A 22,918-nucleotide genomic window follows, 5' to 3' on the forward strand; every position below is an offset into this window, starting at 1 on the left:
CACCTTTTGTCAAACTCAGGGACTTCAGATTTTTCCATGCTTAGACGACCTGTTGATCCAGGTTACTTCACTACAAATTCTCCTTCAATACCACCCTCCTCCTGCTATGTCAGTTGTGGTTCACACTTGGCTACAAAAAAAATCCTCCCTGCACCCATGTCAGGACGTCGTTTTTTTTCTTGGCTGTAGGCTGGATACAAAAAGAATGCAGGCCTACTTACCTCAAGAAAAGCTGCAGAGCCTTGCAAACTACTTTCACAACCTTGCATCCTTCAGCCAGTGCTCAACTGGGGAGATCCTAAGGGCTCTGGGGTTTGTAGCAGCAACTATCCCAATGTTTCCTCTAGGCAGACTGCATACAAGAAAAATCCAGTGGTACTTGAAGACAGTTTGGTCTCGGCACTCTCACCTTTTGGACACACTGATTCCCCTTTTACCCTGTTTCAGACAAGAACTCCTATGTTAGAAGGATCAGGTGAAACTCAACCCAGTGCTTCCCTTCACTCCTCCAGCCTCAGTTCAGGAAATGCACACAAATGCCTTGGACGAGGTATGCAGGGCTTGGACGGGCACCCAATGAGTCCAGGGTAGATGGCAGCCGCAGCCAGCACTACTAAAGGAACACATCAACTTGTAGGAAATGAGGACCCTCATTCAGACTCTTCAGATGATTTCACATCTCTGGAAACCTAGTTGCCTATGAATGTTCACAGACAACACAACAGTATTCAGATCTTACCAGTTGTACAGACTGACCCAGTAAGATTGAGGCATTGCCACCCAGAAGAAAACATGTTGCTCACAGCCTCATTCATACCATCACAGGATAATGTATTGACAGACTCTTTATGCAGGTCCTTGGAGGATCATCACAAATGCACCTTGAACTGACAGGTTTTCCAGGACACCCTTCACTTTTGGAGGACTCCTCAGATATTTCTGTTTGCTTCAAAGACCAGCAAACAGCTTCCACTATTTTGCATCAGGGACCTAGTCCTTCAGCTTCGAAAATGGATGCTTTCAGTTTTCAATAAACAGGGAAGTTCCTCTATGCCTTTTCTCCACTACTTCAATACGTCTCTTCCAAGAATTCTTATAAAGATCCAAAAAGAAAAAACAAAACTCTTGCTCGTGATTCCCTTTTTGCCAAGAAACAATTGGCTTCCTTTTCTTTTTATTCTAGCCAGGGGCAAGTACTACAAACTGCCACATCAAGTGGATTTCATCACACAACAGACAGGGTTACTCCTTCACTTCAATCTGTCATCCTTGTACCTAACTCTGTGGATGATCAGGTTCTAATTCCAGCTGGGCACCATTTTTCTGTGGATCTTGTTAAGATTCTCCAAGAAGCCAGGAGAACCACCACTCGAACATCTTACATAGCCAGTTGAAAGAGATTCTTCTGTTGATGCCAAGGGAATGTCAGGACCCCAACCAATCAGGGATACCTTCCATTCTGAAATATTTGTGTGAGCTCTTATATACAAGTCTGGCCTATTCTTCCATCAAAGCCCACTCCTGCCAGCCATCTCCTGTTGCTTACTTCTCGGCCCCCCCCCCCTTTGTCTAAATCTGAGGTCAAGTCATTCTTTTAAAGGGGTCCAGCATCTTAGATGATCTGTAAAGCCCATTACTCCTACTTGGGACCTCAACTTTGTGCTGAAAAAGCTAACATTACCTCCTTTTGAACCAGCAGCATCAGCAAACTTCAAACTCTGCACCTGGAAAACTGTCCTAGTAATGGCCCTCACTTCAGCTAGGGGAGTTTCAGAACTTCGGGTACTCATGACTGTTCCTTTCATTGTTATTTTTCACAAAGACAGGGTGGCTCAGTGGTGCAGCAGGGTGGCGCACTGGTGTACCGGTTAACATTGTGAGCTCACAGCAAGAGGTTCTCTGGTTCGATTCTCAACTGGGTGCCTTTTGTGCAGAATCTGCATGTTCTCCCTGCATTCGTGTGGGTTTCCTCCGGGTACTCCAGTTTCCTCCCACAACCCAAAGACATGCATCTGGAGAATTTCTCCCTCGGCATCCGCTGAAAATAGGCTCTGTACTAGTCGGAAAAAAAATAGACAGGGTAACCATCTTTGCTAATCCTTTATTCATGCCTAAAGTAGTGAACGAGCTGTCTCTCATTAAGTCATAAACCTGCCTAACTTCTTTCCCAACCCACAGAATTGAGGGGAAGGGATACTGCATTCTCTGGACATTCACAGACTGTTAAGATTCTATTTTGACAAAAAAAAAAAAAACATTTGTTAAACTGTTTCTTTCATGGACTAAACTAGGCCAACCTGTATTAAAGCAAACCGTTACAAGCTGGATCTGTAAGGGTATCTCCTTTTGTTGCTTTCTACATGGCAAGTCCTTGCCCTCATTCCTTTGAGTTTACTGTACTAGAGTAGTAGCAACCTCTGGAGCTTTCTGCAAAGGAGTTAATACCAAGTCCATACTGGAAGCTGCCACCTGGTCATCTCTACACACTTTCACTAAATACTACAGGATTGATGCCTTTTTCAAGGTTCAAAGCTGCCTTCACTAGATCAGTCCTTTCTGGTCTATTGGACAGTTTTACTGCCTTTTAACCAACCATCCTTACTTCCTTTTAGCTCTGGGAATCACTTGTGTTAGGAATATTGCAACAGTGATTTCAGTCTCAGGACATAGTATAATTGTGCAAGAACTTACCATAACAGTAGATGTCCTACTGATCACTGTTGCAGTATTTCTTTCCACCCTCCTTTCTGTCTACACTTATTTTTCTCCATACTTTCTCTTTTTCCCTCAGTTCCTATTCTATGGGGAAACACCCTTGAACAGAGGAGGCTTTATCACTTCTTCATACTATGCCTCTCCTAGCTCACCAGTTTTCTGTCTCCAAGATCTTCAGGCCACTGGCTTGGAGATAGACTGAGGAATTGTGCTCATACATACGACTGTGTACCTCTACGCTTGTGAGCTGAGGTCACCCTGTGGACATATAACACTGGGAAGGTAACTCTTTGGTACCCCAGCTGGACAGACAGTGGTGATAGCCCAAGTTAGAAATACTGCAAAAGTGATTAGTAGGACATCTACTGTTACAGTAATTCTTACACACCTGTACTTTATAGTAAGTAGGTGGTCACTCTTAGCCTTCTAGTTAAGTCCTCTTTTATTTGTTTTGTGAATGCTCATCAGTGGTATAGTTTATACTGCAGTGGAAGAGTATGGGTTTAAAAACTTCTGCTGATTACTCAGCTTTTGTTTCTGTAGCTCCCTGTTGCTATGTCTTGATTAAAAAGTTTTCAGATAATCTGTGCTGTTTTTAAAGACACCTTGAGTGGGGGTATAAGTCTGTTGTAAAATTCTAGTGTATTCTGCTGTAGTAAGGTGCCTGATAAAGAATTGACAAGCATTGTATGCCTTATGTGTAGTTTTTCTTTTCTTGCTGTCAGTATCAAAGTCAGGTGTTATCTTGCAACCCGTTAATGATTTTCTTTCCATTTGAGGTCTCACACCACAGATAGCCTCGGAAAATTATCTTTTTTTTTTTTGAGGTGAGCGCATCCCATCAAACTTTTCTATATACTTTTGTTTTTATTGTTTTATTTTTATTTATCCTGTCGTGAGATGACTAGCAGTCTAGCTGACCAAACACAAATTGACTTGACTTCATTTTGCTTTAGTTAGTTCACTTGTGTAATAGCCGCTTTCATCTCCTTCTAGGTCCTTGCTGTTCTACTTTGTTGTGGTGGGTTGCAGACTGTGTCAGAAGGCACTAAGACAGCCATAGCATGATTTGTTTGGTGGAAGGAGTGGTGAGGTAGCATAAAATCTAGTTACTGTTCAGACTAGCTTCTTGCCACTGGCATGCATTCATTCTTGTTTGGATCCTTCAGTGTTGGATCATTTGGTCTCATGCATTTAAGGTATGGTATTGTGTTATTCACTTTTATATTTCTTTGCTTCTTCAAAACCTCCTTTTACAGATTTAAGGAAATGGGAGCTTGTGACTTGTGAAGTTAGAGAACCATACAAAAAGTGCTGACGGGAGCAGCAGTTGCCCTATCTAAAAATATAATAGATGCAGGAATAATCACTTGTGTAAGCTTAAAGAATAGTTATCAGACAATGGAAAGTAAATGCTAAAAGTGATAATGTGGACCAAAAAAAGTATGTGGCACTTAGTAAACAAATAGTTGACAAACAGAGGTATCCAGCTGTTAACCACTGGGTGCTGTGTCAACTGATATGGTTGGCTACATTTAGCATATACAGTGGATATAAAAAGTTTACACACCCCTGTTAAAAGGCCACGTTTTTGTGATATAAAAAAATGATATCACAATAAATCATTTCAAAACTTTTCCCACTTTTAATGTGACCTATAACCTGTACAATTCAATTGAAAAACAAACAAATTTGTTAGGGGAAAAAATATAAAAAATAAAAAACGTGCAATAAGCTGGTTGCATACATGTGCACACCCTTAAACTAATACTTTGCTGAAGCACATTTTGATTTAATTACAGCATTTAGTCTTCTTGAGTAGGAGTCTATCAGCATGGCACATCTTGACTTGGTAATATTTGCCTACTCTTCCTTGCAAAAGCGCTCCAAATCTGTCAGATTGCGAGGACATCTCTTGTGCACCCTCTTCAGGTCACCTCGCAGATTTTCTATTAGATTTAGGTCTGGGCTCTGGCTGGGCCACTACAAATCTTTAATTTTCTTCTGGTGAAGCCATGTTTTTGTTGATTTAGATGTATGCTTGGGGTCACTGTCGTGCTGAAAGGTGAAATTCCTCTTCATCTTTCTAGCAGATGCCTGAAGGTTTTGGGCCAAAAGTAACTGATATTTGGAATTGTTGGTAATTCCATCCTCCTTGACTAAAGGCCCAGTTCCAGCTGAAGAAAAGCAACCCCAAAGCATGATATTGCAATCACCATGCTTCACCATGGGGATGGTGTTCTTTTGGTGATGCGAAGTATTTTTTGCACCAAATGTACCTTTTGGAATTGTGGCCAAAATGTTCATCCTTGGTCTCATCAGACCATAATACATTTTCCCACATGCTTTTGGGAGACTTGATGTATTGTTTTGAAAATTTTAGCCAGGCCTGGATGTTTTTCTGTGTAAGAAAAGGCTTCTGTCTTGCAACCCTACCCCATAGCCCAGACATATGGAGAATAAGGGAGATTGTTGTCACATGTAGTGCACAACCAGTACTTGCCAGAAATTCCTGCAGCTCCTTCAGCGTTGCTGTAGGTCTCTTGGCAGCCTCCCTGACTGGTTTTCATCTTGTCTCTTCATCAATTTTGGAGGGACTCCCAGTTCTTTGCAACAACACTGTTGTCCCATATTTTCTCCACTTTGTGACAACTGTCTTCACTGTGTTCCATGGTATATCCAATGCTGTGGAAATTTTTTTGTACCCTTCTCCTGACTGATACATTTCAGCATTAAGATCCCTTTGATTCTTTGTAAGCTCTCTGCGAACCATGGCTTTTGCTGTAGCAGGCAACTGAGTACATGTCATGAAAATCCTACTAGGACAGCTGAACTTTATTTGGGGTTAATCAGAGTCTCATTAATTGATGGCAGATGTGTACCGAAGAAGACTGAATGCTGTAATTAAATCAAAAGGTGCTTCGACAAAGTATTAGTTTAAGTGTGCACACGTATGCAACCAGCTTATTGTACGTTTTTTTACTTTTTATATTTTTTTCTCCTAACAGATTTGCTTGTTTTTCAATTGAATTGTACAGGTTATAGGTCATATTAAAGGTAGGAAAAGTTTTAAAATGATTTATTGTGATCTCATTTTTTTTATATCAAAAAAATCTGGCATTTTAACAGGGGTGTGTAAATGTTTTATAGCCTGTGTGTGTGTGTGTGTGTGTGTGTGTGTGTGTGTGTGTGTGTGTGTGTGTGTGTGTGTGTGTATATATATATATATATATATATATATATATATATATATATATATATATATATATATATATGTGTATATATATATATATATATATGTGTGTGTGTATATATATATATATATATATATATATATATATATATATATATATATATATATATATATATATACCTCTCCATAAAGGTGGTGCCTCAACGGATCCCGGAAACTATCGCCCCATAAGCCTGACTAGCTTGGTCTGCAAAGCTATGGAAAGGATCATCATGGACCTCTTAAATAAAGATATTGGGGACCTACAAACACTGGATCCTACCCAGTTCGGCTTTGTTAAGGGCAGATCCTGCCTCTTAAACCTGGTTGATTTCTTTGAAACAATCACCAAGGCCATTGACGAGGGGAAGGTGGTCCACACAGCCTACCTGGACCTCGCAAAAGCCTTCGATACAATACCCCACTCGGGCATTATAGATAAGCTCACCAGCTTAAATATAAACCCTTATGTCACTAGATGGATTGCAAACTGGCTCAAGGACAGAACCCACATGGTTAGAATTGCTGGAGCCATGTCAGACTCCAAACCAGTTACAAGTGGTGTCCCACAAGGCTCAGTCCTGGGACCTCTCTTGTTCGGTATATATTTCTCGGAGGTACAGGCCAACACGGAAGGACTGTGGCTGACCAAGTTCGCAGATGACTGCAAACTGGGCGCCATAATCGACTCTCCAGCCGACACAAGCATCCTCCAAAAGGGCCTCATAGAAACAGACAACTGGTGCCAGAGCCATGGCCTCAAGCTAAATGCCAAAAGTGTATAGTCATCCCCTTTGGCAAAAACAAAGTGCCCACAAATTACCACATAGGTAGTAATCCATTAAGTACATAAGAAGTAATTAGGGACCTGGGGACCCAAGTTGATAGCAATCTCTCATTTGACAACCACGTGGCCAAAGTGGTTAGAAAAACATTTTATATAGCCCACCTAATCATGAAGGGATTCACATCTAGATCAGGGAGGTCATCGTGCCTCTTTACTCATCCCTCATCAGGCCCATAATTGAGTACAATGCCCCTTTTGGGATGTACCTTACCAGACACCTGCAGCAACTGGAAAGACCCCAAAAGTACCTCACCAAGAGGATCAAAGGGCTCAAACAGATGCCATATGCTGCCTGGTTAAAGAAACTCCAGCTCTACTCAGTGGCATACCGCCTGTTCAGAGGCGATCTGTGCCTGACGTATAAAGCCATGTCCAACCCAGAATTAATGGACATGCTGCACCTCAGAAAATCCAAATCCCATCGAGCTACGCTCAAGAGACTTGAACCTCAGCACTGAAATAAATAGGACATGCTGGAGGGACAGATTCATAACCCAGAGGCTCCCTTCACTCTGGAATAAAATCTCAGTCCAGGTTAGGCAGAGTCCCTCATTGACTCTGTTCAAGAGGAATCTTGATGAGTGGATGGGAGATCGTAGGTTTACCCCGGGTATCACTTCTGTGTCACTGTTAGACAGAGACACAGTATACTAACCTCGAAAAAGGGCATAGCAAAATGAATTTAAAATGGGTGGCGAAAGCCAAACACATTCTGGCTAGGCTTATAAATGCCCTAGGGCAGATAGCCTAGTATGAACCTATGAACCTATATATATGTGTGTGTGTGTGTATATATATATATTGTGTGTTCAGTATTCACAGAGATGTAAACACTGTCTACTTGCTTGACTGCATCAGTTTGGCCTAGAGACCAGGGAATGACGAGGAATTTTAAACCTTCAGTTAAGACTTGCATCAAGATTCATGACAGAGTTATGAGTCATAACATGGTTTATCAGGATGTCGGGATGCTTGGTGAGGACATAGATTGAAGAGAGTCAGTTTAGAGGTCACTGGTTGGATACTTTGCCTTTAGTACTTTATTTGATTCTGGGCACCATGAAGAAGAAAAGTATATCATGTTGGTGGTGTGTCTTTAGAGAAAAAGTATGGGTTGGAGTCTAACAGATGTAATTGGGTATTTAGACTTTGGAGGAAATAAAGGAAAGATAGGTATGATATGTCTTCAGCATGTTGTCATGAGACTGGTGGGGGTGGGTTTATTATAGAAGGAGAGGGCTTAGACGACAAATAGCAGAAAATTTACGTTTTGGTACATTTTTATTTTCTATAGGGTGGAGGCCCAAAATTACCTGCTAGAAAAAGTAGTGGCATGTTAAGTCAACATAGAGATATAGGGGCATGTGGAATGCTTGAATGGAGTAGGGAGGGGGAGTATAGAAGATAGCAGTTATAGACCATCTGTATTCCTTTGATCTTTTTCAGTTATCTTGTTCTTTTGTAATTAGAAATTATATTGTGTTGCAGTAAATGTGGATGAGATACATATGCTGTAGCAAAGTATGCAAAAACATGAAGAGCTTGGAAGGTGTAAGATAGAAGTGAGAGTTGATTTCTTCTCAGGAATTTGTGTACTGCCTTTTTTCTTTTTAGATGTATACTTATACACACACACACACATACATACATACACACACACACACACACACACATATATATATATATATATATATATATATATATATATATATATATATAAGCAGCTGTAGTACTGCGGTGGTGCTGCTGCGGTAGCGTTGTCGCCTCACAGTTAGACGTTGCCCGTTCGATTCTCAGTTAGAGCGTCTTCTGTGTGACGACATGCGTGAATGGGCATTCCTTCATTGAAAGTTGTGCGTTAGGCCCGGCAAGCCAGCACGTCAAAATCTACTGCCAATCATTAGCGGACTGGAGTTCCGCTGTGGCGACCCCTAACCGGGAAAAGCCGAAAGAAACAAACATATATAAGCAGCTATAGCTTCTAGACATGTGCATCACAGAGTAATTTTTGTCAGTTGTATGCATATATCTACATCATGGTTATTTATTTATGTATGTATGTTTTGTGGATGGGATTAGTCATGCTAGGCCTGTTGCTTATTTTCAGGGGGCACCCAAACTGCTATTCATATTGACTAGGTAGGGAAAGATCAGCTAGGGCATCAGGGAAGTTCCCCTAGTGTTTTTGACAAATGCCATGGAATCTTTTATAGCCACTACAGAGCTACCACTAACTTAGATAGGTGGGTGAGCAGTTGACAATCTTTTTTTTTTCCTTGCTACTTCGGGAGCAGATGCTCACTGTACTCTAAATGTTTTACTGGCTTCCAAACAGTATAAGTATAAAAGCTTCAGTCCAAAACAGATTAGTAATGCAGCTTATTTCAGTTTCCCTTAACACGTTTCATAGATAAATACTATTAGAAAATACAAAATAATCGTGTCTGTTGGGACTGATGCTGGGGTTTCCTGTAGGCTTGAAGCATTAGCAGCACTGCGGGAAGAGCGAGGAACTTTTGTATTCACAATACTGATAAGAATCCAGTCATATCAAATCAAAGTTTGTACATCTCTGCTGCTTAGGGGGGGGCCTGTTTGTTGAGATCTTATTCACGCTTAACAGACAGCATGAAGCTGCTGTGTTACCACGCCTCTTATTTCTTGGCATCAGTGCAGCTCTGGTACATCAGGAAACACACTCGCTTTTTAATATCTTCTCTGTCTTTCGCTCTCTCTCTCTTTCTATCATAGTAAGACTTGGAAAAGGCTGGTGAAAAAACTCTGATTTCTTGCCTGGGTTATCTGCATTTTTGTAGAGATTAATGTTTGAAGAGGAGAAAGAGGGAGAGAGAAATCTAATCTATCTGCAGATGCTTAGAATGGGTGCTTTCAGCGGGGATTAATGATTGAGCAAAAACCTAACCTAGGAGTGTAAATATTCAAAACGGAGAGCCCATCACTTCAGAGCAGATTGTAATGATGGGATTCTACAGCACCTTCAAATTCTTCCTCTTCAGGGTACGTACTACTTGTGTATTAGGAAAGAAACCCACACTTCATTTATGCACCTGGAAGTCATTTTGAATGCATCTTCTTACTCCACCACACCATGAAATTGATTTGAAGTTTATTGGTTTTGCTGTTAGGATCTGTAGAGATGTAAGCAGAATGAAAATTAAAGGAACAGCATGGCATCCCTGTCTATGAGCTGATTTGTTTTTGAAAATGTTACAGGCGGTAAGAAATGTTAGATGTAGTTGGTGTAAACATGTATGTTTTTCTAGGAGTATGTGTTTAGAAAAGAGTACATGTGTGGTACTAGACAGAAATATTTGTACTTGTGTGACTTTGTGTCTGCAGACTGGGTAAGGTGCGGCACACACCTGTAGAGCATGTAATGAACAAAGTCATATTTTTCTGTGCATTTGCCATGCCTCTAACTGCTTATCAGTATAGCATATGCATGTGTTTATGTGAGATTGCTGGTTAGAATATTTAGTGCTAGTACCCATTTCTGCTTGGCAGGAAAAAGCAGGCATGTATCAGTGGATGCTGGTTGGGAAGGCATGCTCCTGTGTGTTCTCCTCTAACATCATTGTAGATGTGCTAGTCAGGACTGCCAAACAATGCCTTCACTTTTTATTTGGAAAAATGCCACCACTGTATGCTGCTTGTGATGGAGCTTTTTTATGTTGCTTTTCATCACAGAGTACAACTGAAGCTGCTTCTTTTGAGTAGGGTTATATGCACACCTATATCTGTGTACATATGCCTTGTGGTTTCCTGTCATAGAGAGTGCACACCTGTACCTGTGTATAGTTATGTATCACTGTGCTCAACTGTGCTTTTTTTGTGCTGGGAAGGATATTACACTTTTTTTTTTTTTGCACTGATTTGTTGGATAGTACTCACTTACGTGAAGTGTTTGTATTTTGTGCTATTACGTTTGTTAATCCTTTTTTGATTAAAGCTTACAGTCACGACATACAGAAAAGTATACACCTGCCCTAGACATCATAAATCTTTTTTGTATATTTGAAAGGTAATGCAATTCATTTGATGCCTGTGCATATTAGACACAACACTGTATACAATCGCCCAACTCCTTAGTATAGAGGGATGAAATCCTGACTACCTCCTGGGTTTGATTAGCGGTATAAGTGCTAGAGGGGTCCAGGTGGGGAGATTCCAGGTGGGGGAGGAAGGACTTGAAAGGCTGACAGCCATTTACCAACCTGGGCGAGGCAGTTTGTCCTGTCATTTTAGTGTCGCTTACTAGTGAGTAGGTGATCGCTTGTAGAACAAGCCAGTGCAGGTTCACAGTATTAAATGGTGCATTTTGCAGCTGATTTGGGGGTGATGTGCATGAGAGCACACATGTCATTCTTTACGCAGGCAGCCACCTAAAGGGAGGCGTTAACATGAGGAGGCAGTGACCTCTACAGGACCAGTAATTTGTCCATTACATAATGTCCACCTCTCACCTCCAGGGGAATGAATGTGTTGATCAGGCCACTGAATGTGAATGCTAGTAGTGGAGTAAATGCGCAAAATGATTACACACAAGGGAGCCCTTACGCAGGTTCCATGGTCGACACAAAAAAATTATATACTTTGGTGATTACAGCAAGACTGTACACCCACAGCTGTATTGGCTTGGACAGTGCATATTTCTACCTGCATGTGCTTGTTAGGATAGTATGGGTGCCACGTACCTGTATGTGAAGCATGTGCATGCACTTACACGGCAGTCAGAACTTTGTGTGGGTTATGTGTAAGAAATACTCACTTTTGTTTGTGCATGCTGTAAGTTACAGTGCACACACTTTTTCTGAGCCTCCAGTGTCTGATGACCATCTAACCACCTGCTGTGACCTTTATCCATTTATTCCCAACCAGGCAGGAGTCAGTCATGGTACAGCCATCCTCTATCCAGCTATCGGGATTTTTTGTAGTGCACCCTAACTCACTCCTTTGTGCAGAGTAATGTTTCATGGGTTTGTGTGCATGTGTGTTGGGTGGAGCATGCATCCATCATTTTTTTTTCCAAAATAATGTAGGCCTTCAAGCAATCTTGAGCACTTTTGAGAGGGCAGAGCCTGCTCAGGATTCATTCTGCACTACGGATGCTTTATTGTGAGACACACCATGAAAAGTGCCTCTCGGAGAGAAATAAGCAGGCATCGGCTGTCTTCTCTTCCAGGCTTCTACTCTCTTCTCTTCTTCTCTGACTCATTCATTGCCTGGGTCACTAATCAGACCTTGATTGGTTGGGTCATTATTTGGGCCCTAGCCATCTTCTTCCCGTTTGTGTCATAGAACCAGCTAAAAAGTAAACCCCATTTAAGTGTGTATACATTTGTGCTTGGACACATAATTTTGCAAGGCAGTGCATGTGTACCCCTGCATATTCTGAAGAATGCAGTTTGTTATATATATATATATATATATATATATATATATATATATATATATATATATATATATATACCTGTGTCTATGTTGGTTGTGGTACTACACAGTTTTACCATTATAACACATCTGTATGTATGCTTTCACCTTTCAGGACATAGCTTGTTTGTATTGTACAAAACATTATACATTAATCTTCTTGTAGGACAGACAGGATGGTGGTAAGTGCATTTCTGAACTTCTCTGCTGAATAGTTGTTAAGCCTTCATGATATGGGTAATATGGACATCTTATCCCTTCCAGTCTGTGTTGGTAGGAATTGCATGTGTGCTGAGTGAATATTGCCCTTATGTTCTTGCATGGGTGGTAGGGAGGAGACTGCACATTCATAATATGTGCTACATAGAAAACTGTTGGCTTTTACCTAAGTGCTTTACAGTGTGTTACATGTACATTCCTTTATATGCTGTTTAGGACGTAGCATGGCTGTGCTTGTGCTTGTTAGTTAAGACACTTAAGATTTGTTGTGTTGTAGAGTGCACACCTGGGTTTGGCTAGATATTACACCTGTGCATGCCTGTTGTGTAGGGAATTGTATTCTTCTGCCTGTTTGAGCCGTGGAGAGCAGTTCATATATCCACTTGTATACAGGAGGTAGAATAGTACACATGCTGTATGTATTTCTTTGTTTGCTGAGCAAGACACTGCTTGTTAAGACTGCTTAAAGTGACTGCAAAAGTGTTTGCTTGCTTATTTTGTTTTGTGGAGCAGTTAATTTCCATTAGGCTTGTGGTCTGGGGAGGTAGTATTCTTACTGACTGGGGGAAATTTGGCCATAGTTCCAGGAAAATTCCCTTCCTCTTTTTTGGTAAGTGTTTTGAATGTAGTTGGATAAATGTATAAACATCTGAAAAACTGATTTTATATATTGGATGTATGCTACTTGCAACATGGGAGCTTTTGTTCCCAGGCCTCCTTTAGAAATAGGTTTGTAACTCAGGCAGACAACATGTTACCAAAATATAAATGATAAATTTATATTCCTTCTAGATAGGTAGGCCAGGGAGTGGCATAAACACATCATATACTTGTCTTCTAAGAAAATTACAGAATGATAAAAGTCCTTTCTACTCGGGTGATAGAACAGTTGTCATCTCACTAGTCCCAGGTCAGCTTTTGTGACTATCCTGTATATGCTAAGCAAACCATAGGGCCTTATTCTTGACACAACATTCTAGAAGGACATATATCTTATTTGAGTGAGGAACTGGGCACTCTGTAGGACCAGAGATTGTTACTGTATAAAAGAGAATGCCTTTGTGTGCTGGATATAACAAGCTGCCCTGGTAATATTCAGTTTATATTTACTAATATTAATGGGTAGGAAGCCAGTGCGCTGCAGTGGTGGTGCTGTGGTAGCGTTGTCGCCTCACAGTAAGACTTTGTCCTGTTCGATTCTCAGCTAGAGCGTCTTCTGTGTGGAGACATGCGTGAATGGGCGTACCTTCGTTGAAGGTTGTGCGTCAGGGCCGGCAACTCGGCACGTAAAAATCTACTGCCAATCATTAGCGGACCGGAGTTCCGCTGTGGCGACTCTTAACCGGGAAAAGCCGAAAGACACAAACAAAATTGGGTAGGAAGCCAGTATTTATGTGTGAGTGTGTCTGTCTCTGTGGAGTAAAACAGAACATGTCTGTAGTTATATTCGATGTGTAGTCTTTTAATAGTATGTCTAATATGTTGTAATTGTTTAAACTACAGATGTTTTTGTTTTATCTTTGAAGATTGTAAAATTATTGTTCCTAAAATATTTTGTAATATTTTAGAGATTTACTCCCCATGCCTTCGCTGAAAATGGACTTCTACCCAGTCGGACTTTCCCGGTAATCAAATATCAATAAATGAATAATAGTTCGGCACTTAGCACCTTTATTTTTTTCTTTATTTATATTTGCTAACTTGGAATGGCCATCCCGAAAGACACATTCTCATTTAAGCCCCCTGATATGAGGTTATTGAGTGGGATTAAACCAGTGAGTTGCTAACAAGCTTCAACTTTAGTCCAGGGTTTGATTCTTTCAGTCTTCATTTTGCCTACTGTATGACTCTGAGCAAGTCACTTAGACAGTGCTTTTGTCCTGGGTTATCCCGGAAAAGAGGCTTGTGCCTAGCAGGTTTAACAAATGAAATAAATGTGGTCCTCTTCTGTACTCTGATGGGAGGTTTTGCATCTCTACATGTGAGTATTGCATTGAACTTGAGTACCACAGTGGTTAGAATGAGTGGAAGGTTCAAAACTTCAAAACTTTACTAAAAGCGCACCTAAAAACATGCTGGCTATACCCTTGCAACTCCCATTCTAATATCACCCACCCCATCCAACCACTGCCTTTCTTTCCACTCCACTAACTACCTTGATTATAGCAACCTCAGATGCTCATAAGCCTAGTACTTATTATACAGCAGGAACTTCTTATTGTAACATTTGTTAATGTCTGTTATGTACTTCACAGATAAAGATTCTAGTTGTCTACAGATGTACTAAGTTCTTCATCTGTAAATATGTTGTAAGTAATTGCTATGTTACATTGTTAATCCCTATGTAATCCAATGCAACTACTGTCTGTTTATTTTAACTGTGGAGCTTTTCTCCCCAGGCTTCCGCTGAAAATGGACCTACGTCCAATCGGACACTCCCGGTCAACAAATGTAAATAAATAAATAAGGTACTCTGAAGCAATGAAAGCTGGCCAGTGGTCATATCCTTCTCAGGCTATAACCCATACAGTTTAGGCTACTGCATTTAAGATATTTTAGAACATCTACTGTTATGGTACGTTTACCTACACAGCTGTACTTTCTGGGATGTATCACATGTATGCGTGCTACAAAACACTGTGCATGTACATTTGGAAGCTTTGGTAAGGAATGTTGGATATGTTCTCCAGTGTGTGCGTGTGTCTGGTGGACAATGAAATACAGTATTTGATGGTAGGTGGCAAACTGCTTTGCCAACTTAGTAAATTCATTTGTGAATATTTTAATTTATTTAGCACTAGAGTCATTGCAAAGTAAGTTGGCTGACCCTTTGTACCTTTTTCTACTATGACCTGAAATTTGGTAAATAAAGATTAACAAAAAGGATATTTTACAGTACACAAGAAGGCATTACAGGTATTTGATATATAAAATAGCCTAAAAGGTTTATTGAATGTTAAGTTGTGCATATAATTTTTAACTTAGCATATTTTTAGGAAATAAATTTAAATTGCAGATGAAAAAGAGAGGGAGAAATAGGTAGGCTTTGAATTTGGAAAGATTAGTTGGAGTATCTTAGACTACATAAATGGGTATATTAGGGGTATAAGAGAAATAACTTGGAAAAGCAGTTTATAAGTTTGTGAGGCATGTATACATTTGATCAAGTGGTTTGCAGACTTGGATGGTGCTATAGTTATGTTTACTAGTGGGTATGGGATGATGGTGGGGATACTGCTTGACAGGGTTGGTTTTGATAATGGAGCGTAGTGAGGATGCTTTTTCATAGGATTTCATTGATAGGGTATAGGTATAGCTTGCTAAGTTTAATGATCTTAGAAGAAGATTGATCATCAGCCTGTGATTGTTGGACTTCTTTCACATCATAACTTGATACTGGCACACATTTCAAGACTAAGTGATTGCCCATAGCTGCATCACTTCCACTGTTACATACAAGATCCTTATCTATGCCTCTGCCAGTGCTGTCCTATGTTTTGGCTGATGCTGTTTCTTAATTAGATGTGTAAATTTTAAGGCATGTTTTTCATTTAGGTCTTTGATAAGTTCTATTTCATTGTTTGCACAAGTAGAGTATCAAGGCTGTAAGTATGTAGCCACCATATTTCTAAGAAAGATTCTTAGTTGTCATGAAGTTGGTATATAGGATCCAGCTGCTATTTCATTACTTACTTAGATAGTCAGTAGCTGTGTTTTGTGGAATGAATATGATAATTCAGAGTAATTAGTGCCATTTCATGAAAAGTAAATAAGGGAAGTCAGCACTAAACTTTTCATCTGGGTCGCTGCTAGAGCTTTCTCACTTAAATACCGGAACATTTTTTTAAAAGCACCTTTACTGAATTATCATGGATATAGAGAAAGCATATGACAGGGTGCCTAGAGAAGAGTTGTGGTATTGTATGAGGAAGTCGGGAGTGTCAGAGAAGTATGTAAGAGTGGTACAAGATATGTACGAGGGTAGTGTGACAGCGGTGAGGTCTGCGGTGGGAGTGACAGATGTGTTTAAGGTGGAGGTGGGATTACATCAAGGATCAGCTCTGAGCCCTTTCTTATTTGCAATGGTGATGGACAGGTTGACAGACGAGATCAGACAGGAGTCCCCGTGGACTATGATGTTTGCAGATGACATTGTGATCTGTAGTGAGAATAGGGAACAGGTGGGGGAGACCCTGGAGAGGTGGAGATATGCTCTAGAGAGAAGAGGAATGAAGGTCAGCAGGACTAAGACAGAATATATGTGTGTGAATGAGAGGAAGGATAGAGGAATGGTGAGGATGCAGGGAGTAGAGGTGGCGAAGATGAATGAGTTTAAGTACTTGGGATCAACAGTTCAGAGTAATGGTGAGTGTGGAAGAGAGGTGAAGAAGAGAGTACAGGCAGGATGGAGTGGGTGGAGAAGAGTGTCAGGAGTAATTTGTGACAGAAGAGTACCAGTAAGAGTGAAAGGGATGGTCTACAAGAGGGTAGTGAGACCAGCTATGTTATACGGGTTGGAGACAGTGGCACTGACAAAAAGGCAGGAGTCAGAGCTTGACGTGGCAGAGTTGAAGATGTTAAGATTTGCACTGGGTGTAATGAGGATGGACAGGATTAGGAATAAGTATATTAGAGGGTCCGCCCAGGTTGGAAGGTTTGGAGACAAAGCCAGAGAGGCGAGATTACGTTGGTTTGGACATGTGCTGAGGAGGGATGCAGGGTATATTGGGAAAAACATGCTAAGGATGAAGCTGCCAGGTAACAGGAAAAGAGGAAGGCCTAAGATAAGGTTTATGGATGTGGTGAGAGAGGATATGCAGGTGGTTGGTGTGACAGAGCAAGATGCAGAGGACAGGAGGAAATGGAAACAGTTGATCTGCTGTGGCGACCCCTAACGGGAGCAGCCGAAAGAAGAAGACTGAATTATCAACTTGTGACACAGGCAAGCTTACATTAATAATCAATCCATATTGACAAATCCACCTTTCTTCTACACAATATAATCAATCCACCATTGCATAAATTGTTCAGTTTCTGTCTTCTCTTAAACCTCATTCCTCTTCAAAAACATTTTTGCATGTATTGTTTCCACAGTGTCCATTTTTTCTAGGTAATTTACTCCTACCGTTTTCTAAAAAATCCCTCTTCTTTTATTTTTGTTACGATTTTGACTGCTTCACATATGATTGTGGTTTAGACACTGATTTCTCTTTTCTAGTAATTGTTTTTTGGCAGCTACCAGAATTAAACTTAATAAGGCCTTAGTATGTCTGGGTAATTCAGATCCTGTGTCCCACCTCAAAAAATTAATTTCCTCAGTTACACTCATTTGCTGACAGAGTACTCTGTAGGGATTTTTTAAAGTTTGACAACTAATTACGCTCTGAAAACATATGCTCCTAGGTACCTCTTTATTCCTCATTACAACTCCAGTATTTGCCATCTACCTGAGGAAAAATTCTTTGGAGTTTTCTTGGGATTTAAAATTACCTATGCAAACACTTCCAAGCAAAAATCCTAAGTCCTCTACACTTTGTTGCATATTTGGGAGCCATACACATGTCCACCCATTGTTTTTGAATTTCTTATCTGATGTCTCTTCCCTATCTTTTCTGACTTCTGATTGATTCCTATAGTTATATTGGAATGTTTTATATGCCGTACCAATTATCCCTTTTGTAACAGCAGCTCCTGTTTTACATTCAGCTAAAAACTCAACAAATGCAGCTTTTTCACTTGGGATTCCCCTATCCCTGTATCTTTGCCTATACTCTGATATCAGTCCCCAGTAGGGAAGGCAGGCTCCAGCCTGCTGTCCAAATGTCTTCATGGCTTATTCTCATTTTATTACATTTCCCTGTTTCTTTGTTCCCAATACTTCATTCCTTTGCTAACTCCTTCAAGTGTATTCCAGCCCCTTTTTGCCTGTTATGTGTACCCCTGATTGCAGTCATCCCTATCGGCAGAATCTCCTTTCTTCATTCCCGTGTTGGTTTAGTTCTTAGTGTACTTTCTTTACTTTATGAATATAATATTCTTTTGCTCTTTTTAATTTCTCCAAGACTTTTGGGTTTTTAATACCGTGACACGAATGGATTCCATTCCTATTTCAAAGTATGATTAAAGTTCATGAAATTAGTATGGTTTCAGTCTTTGATGTTAGCCAAAAGTGATCTTCGCAGCATCCACAATGTGCCCAGAATTGACTCCTCCTGCAGTTCATATGGAGTTCCATGTATCGGTAACATATCTAAATGAGACTGCAAATTATTTTTATGGGACCCATTGCTTCTACTACTTACTGTTGGAGCTATCTGGGTATCCTTCTTCCACACTACCCTCATTTCTGACTGCAAATCCAGGTGTTTTATGACATTGTATCTGTCTGTATATGCAACACTGTAATCAGTGGGTGTACCAATTTCAATGATCAGTGCTACTTTTGTCTTCTTTTCCTAAAATACTATATCTGGTTTTCTCACATCTGTTTTTTGAACTGTTAATAATGGGTGATCCCATGTGATATAAACTTCACAATTTTCTGTAATGCTTTGTGGCTTATGTTTCCAATGCTTCTCAGCTACTTCAATATGACAATGTGTGCACATCCCCAATGCAACCGTCTTGCCACATTATTAAGCCTTTCACTGTACAGGCCTTCTGCCATTAGTGTATCACACCCAGCAACAAGATGTGCAACTGTTTCCAATTCTGTTTTACAAAACTTGCATTAGTGTATCACACCCAGCAACAAGATGTGCAACTGTTTCCAATTCTGTTTTACAAAACTTGCATTTGTCAGTTTCTTCGAAATGTTCAATGGACTTTGAAAAGCAGCGTGTATGTAGTCCACAAACTTGGGCCACCAATGTTAACCTTTCGTCTTTTGCTTTAAATTCACCCCTCCATAACCATTCCTGCATTAAATCCTGATTGACATCAGGTTGTTCCAGGAGTTTTCTCTACTTGCAACTACGTTTATGCATTTTCCACTTTTTTTGCCTTCTCATGTGATCCTTCACCTCATATTCTTTCTTTTGTTTTTTTTGGCACATTCAGTTGCTGCCTGATTTTTATCTGCTTCTGGTTTGAGTTCCATTCCCACTTGACACCAATTTGCTTCTGCTAAACTAAGCAGGGAAGACATATCTACTTCAGAATGGGGAATATATAATCTTGGTATGCACTGGTTTTATAAATCATTGGATAAGCATGAAGCATTTTCCTTGTTTTCTTGTCTAATTGATCCAGTACCTTCTGGGGCCAGTCAGTCACCCCAAAACTTTAAGTTAGAACAGGAAGAGCAAATAGGTTTATAGCTTGGACTTTGTTCCTAGATGTCAGAGCTGTTTTCAGTATTAATTTTAGTCTTCTAAAATATTCCTTACTAAGTTTTATTCACATTTATTCATGTTTTATTGTTGATCCTTAAGCAATTCCGAAGTATTTATACACTCCCTGTTGCTCTAGTTCTTTTATATCACATTCCTGTCCCAGACTGATATTTTCTTGGTGGTGTAGCTTTTCTGCTTTAAAGGTTGCTTTTGCATATTTATCAAGACTGAATGACATTCTTATACCATCTGAGAAAGTTTTGACCACTTACAATTATGCTTTCATTTCCTCATCTGATGAACTATAGTTTTAAATTATCTACAAAAAGAAAGATGAGAAATCTTTACACTTCGTTGTTTTCTGGGAGCCAAATTGTAGCCACGACCTAATCTGTTAAGTAGACAGCTTAATGGGTTAAGGGCAGGACAAAAGAGCAGCGGTGACAAAGAGTCGCCCTAGAATATCCACCTTTAAAATTTTATCTGTGAGATAATAATTTGTTGTCCTTTGTCATGGCTTAGCTGCAAAGTGGTTTGCCACTGTTTCATGCTCACTGTAATGTAATTGATCAATGTACGGTGTATCTTATACATTTGTGAACACTCTTTATCCATGAATGTGGGATTTTGTCAATTGCTTTTTTTGTAGTCTGTCCATGCAATAATTAGATTCTTCCCCTTTTTAAAATCTTCATTATGACTTTATTTAACAACAAATGATCCCTTGTTTCTTACGAGTTTCTTTTGTTACTCTTTTGTTCTGTTGCCATTATTGAGTTTTCTTCTAAATAACTTTAAACTCTGTCAGCATCAGTTCCAGTGCAGAGTTTATACATCGTTGGAAGGCAAGTTATTGTTCTATAGCTTTTAAGATATATTGCAGGTTCACGCTTAAGGAGAAATATCATTTTTCTGTTGTTAACCAGGTTGGCATCTGTTAGGTGTGTACATATAAGTGGATGTTCATCGTGTTTCACTGTTGCAGTCATTACACTTGGGTTATCCTGCTGGCAGGCTACCCGCAGTCGGCCTGAATTCCAAAGTCCTGTTCCGGCGTCGGTTGCTGTTGCCTCTTCCCTGGCGTCAGTGCGCCAGGGGTATAAAAGATGCAGCCAACGCCATTTTCTTCAGTCTTTCTTGCCGCGCAGTGCCCGAAACAAAAGCAGTTCACAAGTTCCGGTCGGCCGACTCCTGAGATTTTCAAAAACGAATTTCAGATCTGAAGTCTTCAATAAAGCTAAGTACCCCATTGGGGAAACTTTTTTCTTGCTCCAGACCGATATCAGAAAAAGTTAACAATTGTATTTCTTGTGGGAAGCAAATACCTCATAAGGATTTCCACTCTTACTGTATTCCTTGCCTAGACCCTGACCACGACGTTGCTAGTTGTCAGTTTTGTGCTAGATTTAACCAATGCACTATTAAGCATCGGTACGACTTTGCTTTTCATTATTTTGGCAGAAGGTTTAACTACATAATGCCGTCGGAACAGCCAATGACCGGAATTCATAAAAAATGTAAGGATAAAGACAAGGACAGGCATCCGAGGTCCAAAACCGACGACGAAGCCTCTTCTAGGCCAGTCGCCGGTTTGCCGGTGCTCAGTGAGGCGCTTTTGCAGCCCCTGACTCCCGCTACCTCAGAGCCACAGGCCGCCTCTGACTCCCACGTGGAGACCGCTAGGCCTCTGGATACTCAAGGTATTGGCCCTTCGGAAATTAATCCCTCAGATGGGTCCGGAGCCGCTGAGCAGGCATCGGCTTCTGAAGGTGTTTTCAGACCTTCACAGCTTACTATCAGGACTACTTCAGCAGCCAAGACAAAGTCTAAAACACCTATAAAGACAAAGAAACAAGTTCAGCATTCACTTGGACAGTCATCCATGCCAAAGAAACAGATGCTTAAAATGTCCGAGGACCTAATTACTCTGATCAGGGGTTCCCATCCCCCTCCTGATAAGAGGCCTAGGCAAGATACTGACTATGATTCCTCTGACCAGGTTTCTATTTCCTCTGATTCCTCTTCAGAACAGGGATATTCTCTTCCTCCCTATGAGGATTCTGATGCTGAAGAATCTATCCCTTCAGCCTCCCCTTCTGAGGATTATTCTTTTGGGGAAACCCTGCACACCATGAGGGAGCATTTCCATTGGGAGAGCCAAGATTATTCAGAATCCAAGAAAAGGCTCAGAGATTTTCTATTATTGCCTCAGCACAGGCCCCTTGCTATTCCCCCTGTACTAGATATTGTTGGTGATGTTTTTTCTGAATCCAGTTTCTCTCCTGATTCTTTACCCCCTGTACCAGTTAAGCCAGATAGGTACTACAGGGTCCCAGATTCACATACATTTCTTTATAAAAACCCTGCTGCTGACCCAGAAACAATTTCACAAGGTCCCAAAGGGGTCAAGGCTTCCACTGCAAAAAATCCTGTTCCCTCTGATAGGGATTCAAGAGCACTGGACAGATGGGGAAAAAAGCCTACACATCTGCTACTTTAGCTGTAAGGGCTTTAAACTGTCAGTTTCACATGCTTAAATACCAACAATATCTGATGTCTTTGCTCAAACAGAAAATGCTTACAAGCTCAAAATGTACTGAAAATAAGGAAATGCAGGATTTGTTGCATGCAGCTGAACAAGTGGGAAAGCATACTTTGCAATGTGGTTTTGATTCATTAGAGGCTTCTTGCAGAGCCGCAGTTACAGGTTCTGTCATTCGATGGCATGCTTGGTTAAAGGAACGAAGTTTACCTGATCATGTAAAAGCAAAATTGTTGGATGCTCCATTACAGCATGATACTTTGTTTGGTGTTAAGGCAGAAGAGGTGTTAAAGAAAATGGAGGATAAAGTAAAATCAATGCAGACAGTAAAGGATTTCTTACATGTTCAGCCACCCAGATTTAGCAGGAACTGGCCTTCAAAAAATTGGTCCTTTCCAGTGTCAGACAGACCACAAAGAGGCAGATACAGACGCCCAAGGGGCAGATCTCAGCCACAAGGCACATACAGACCTAAGCAATGGGGTGCTTCTGCCCCCAAAGGCGGAGAGGATAAATCTCAACCCTATAGAAAACGGTCCCAGTGACTTCCCTCTACCAATGCTAAGCACTTACCTCTT

The 22,918-nt window shown here is 40.6% G+C and overlaps 1 protein-coding gene across 2 annotated transcripts in view; it reads left to right on the top strand.

Moving 5' to 3' along the window:
- The window catches only part of LOC122803352 (F-box/WD repeat-containing protein 7-like), a 1,891,371-nt gene that overhangs the window by 725,347 nt on the left and 1,143,106 nt on the right, over positions 1–22,918 (top strand). The window contains exon 1 of one of the 2 annotated variants that reach the window (XM_044072927.1): positions 9,541–9,812. The exons of the other annotated variant lie outside the window; for it this stretch is intronic. Within the exon in view, the coding sequence (XP_043928862.1) occupies positions 9,771–9,812 (42 nt within the window). The 5' untranslated portion in view covers positions 9,541–9,770. Of the gene's footprint in view, positions 1–9,540; positions 9,813–22,918 lie in introns of those variants that run through there. 2 annotated transcript variants of the gene reach the window in all.

This window comes from Protopterus annectens, chromosome 5.part1 (genome assembly GCF_019279795.1).
Source record: "Protopterus annectens isolate FY-2018-M chromosome 5.part1, PAN1.0, whole genome shotgun sequence".
Classification (NCBI taxonomy): domain Eukaryota; kingdom Metazoa; phylum Chordata; order Ceratodontiformes; family Protopteridae; genus Protopterus; species Protopterus annectens.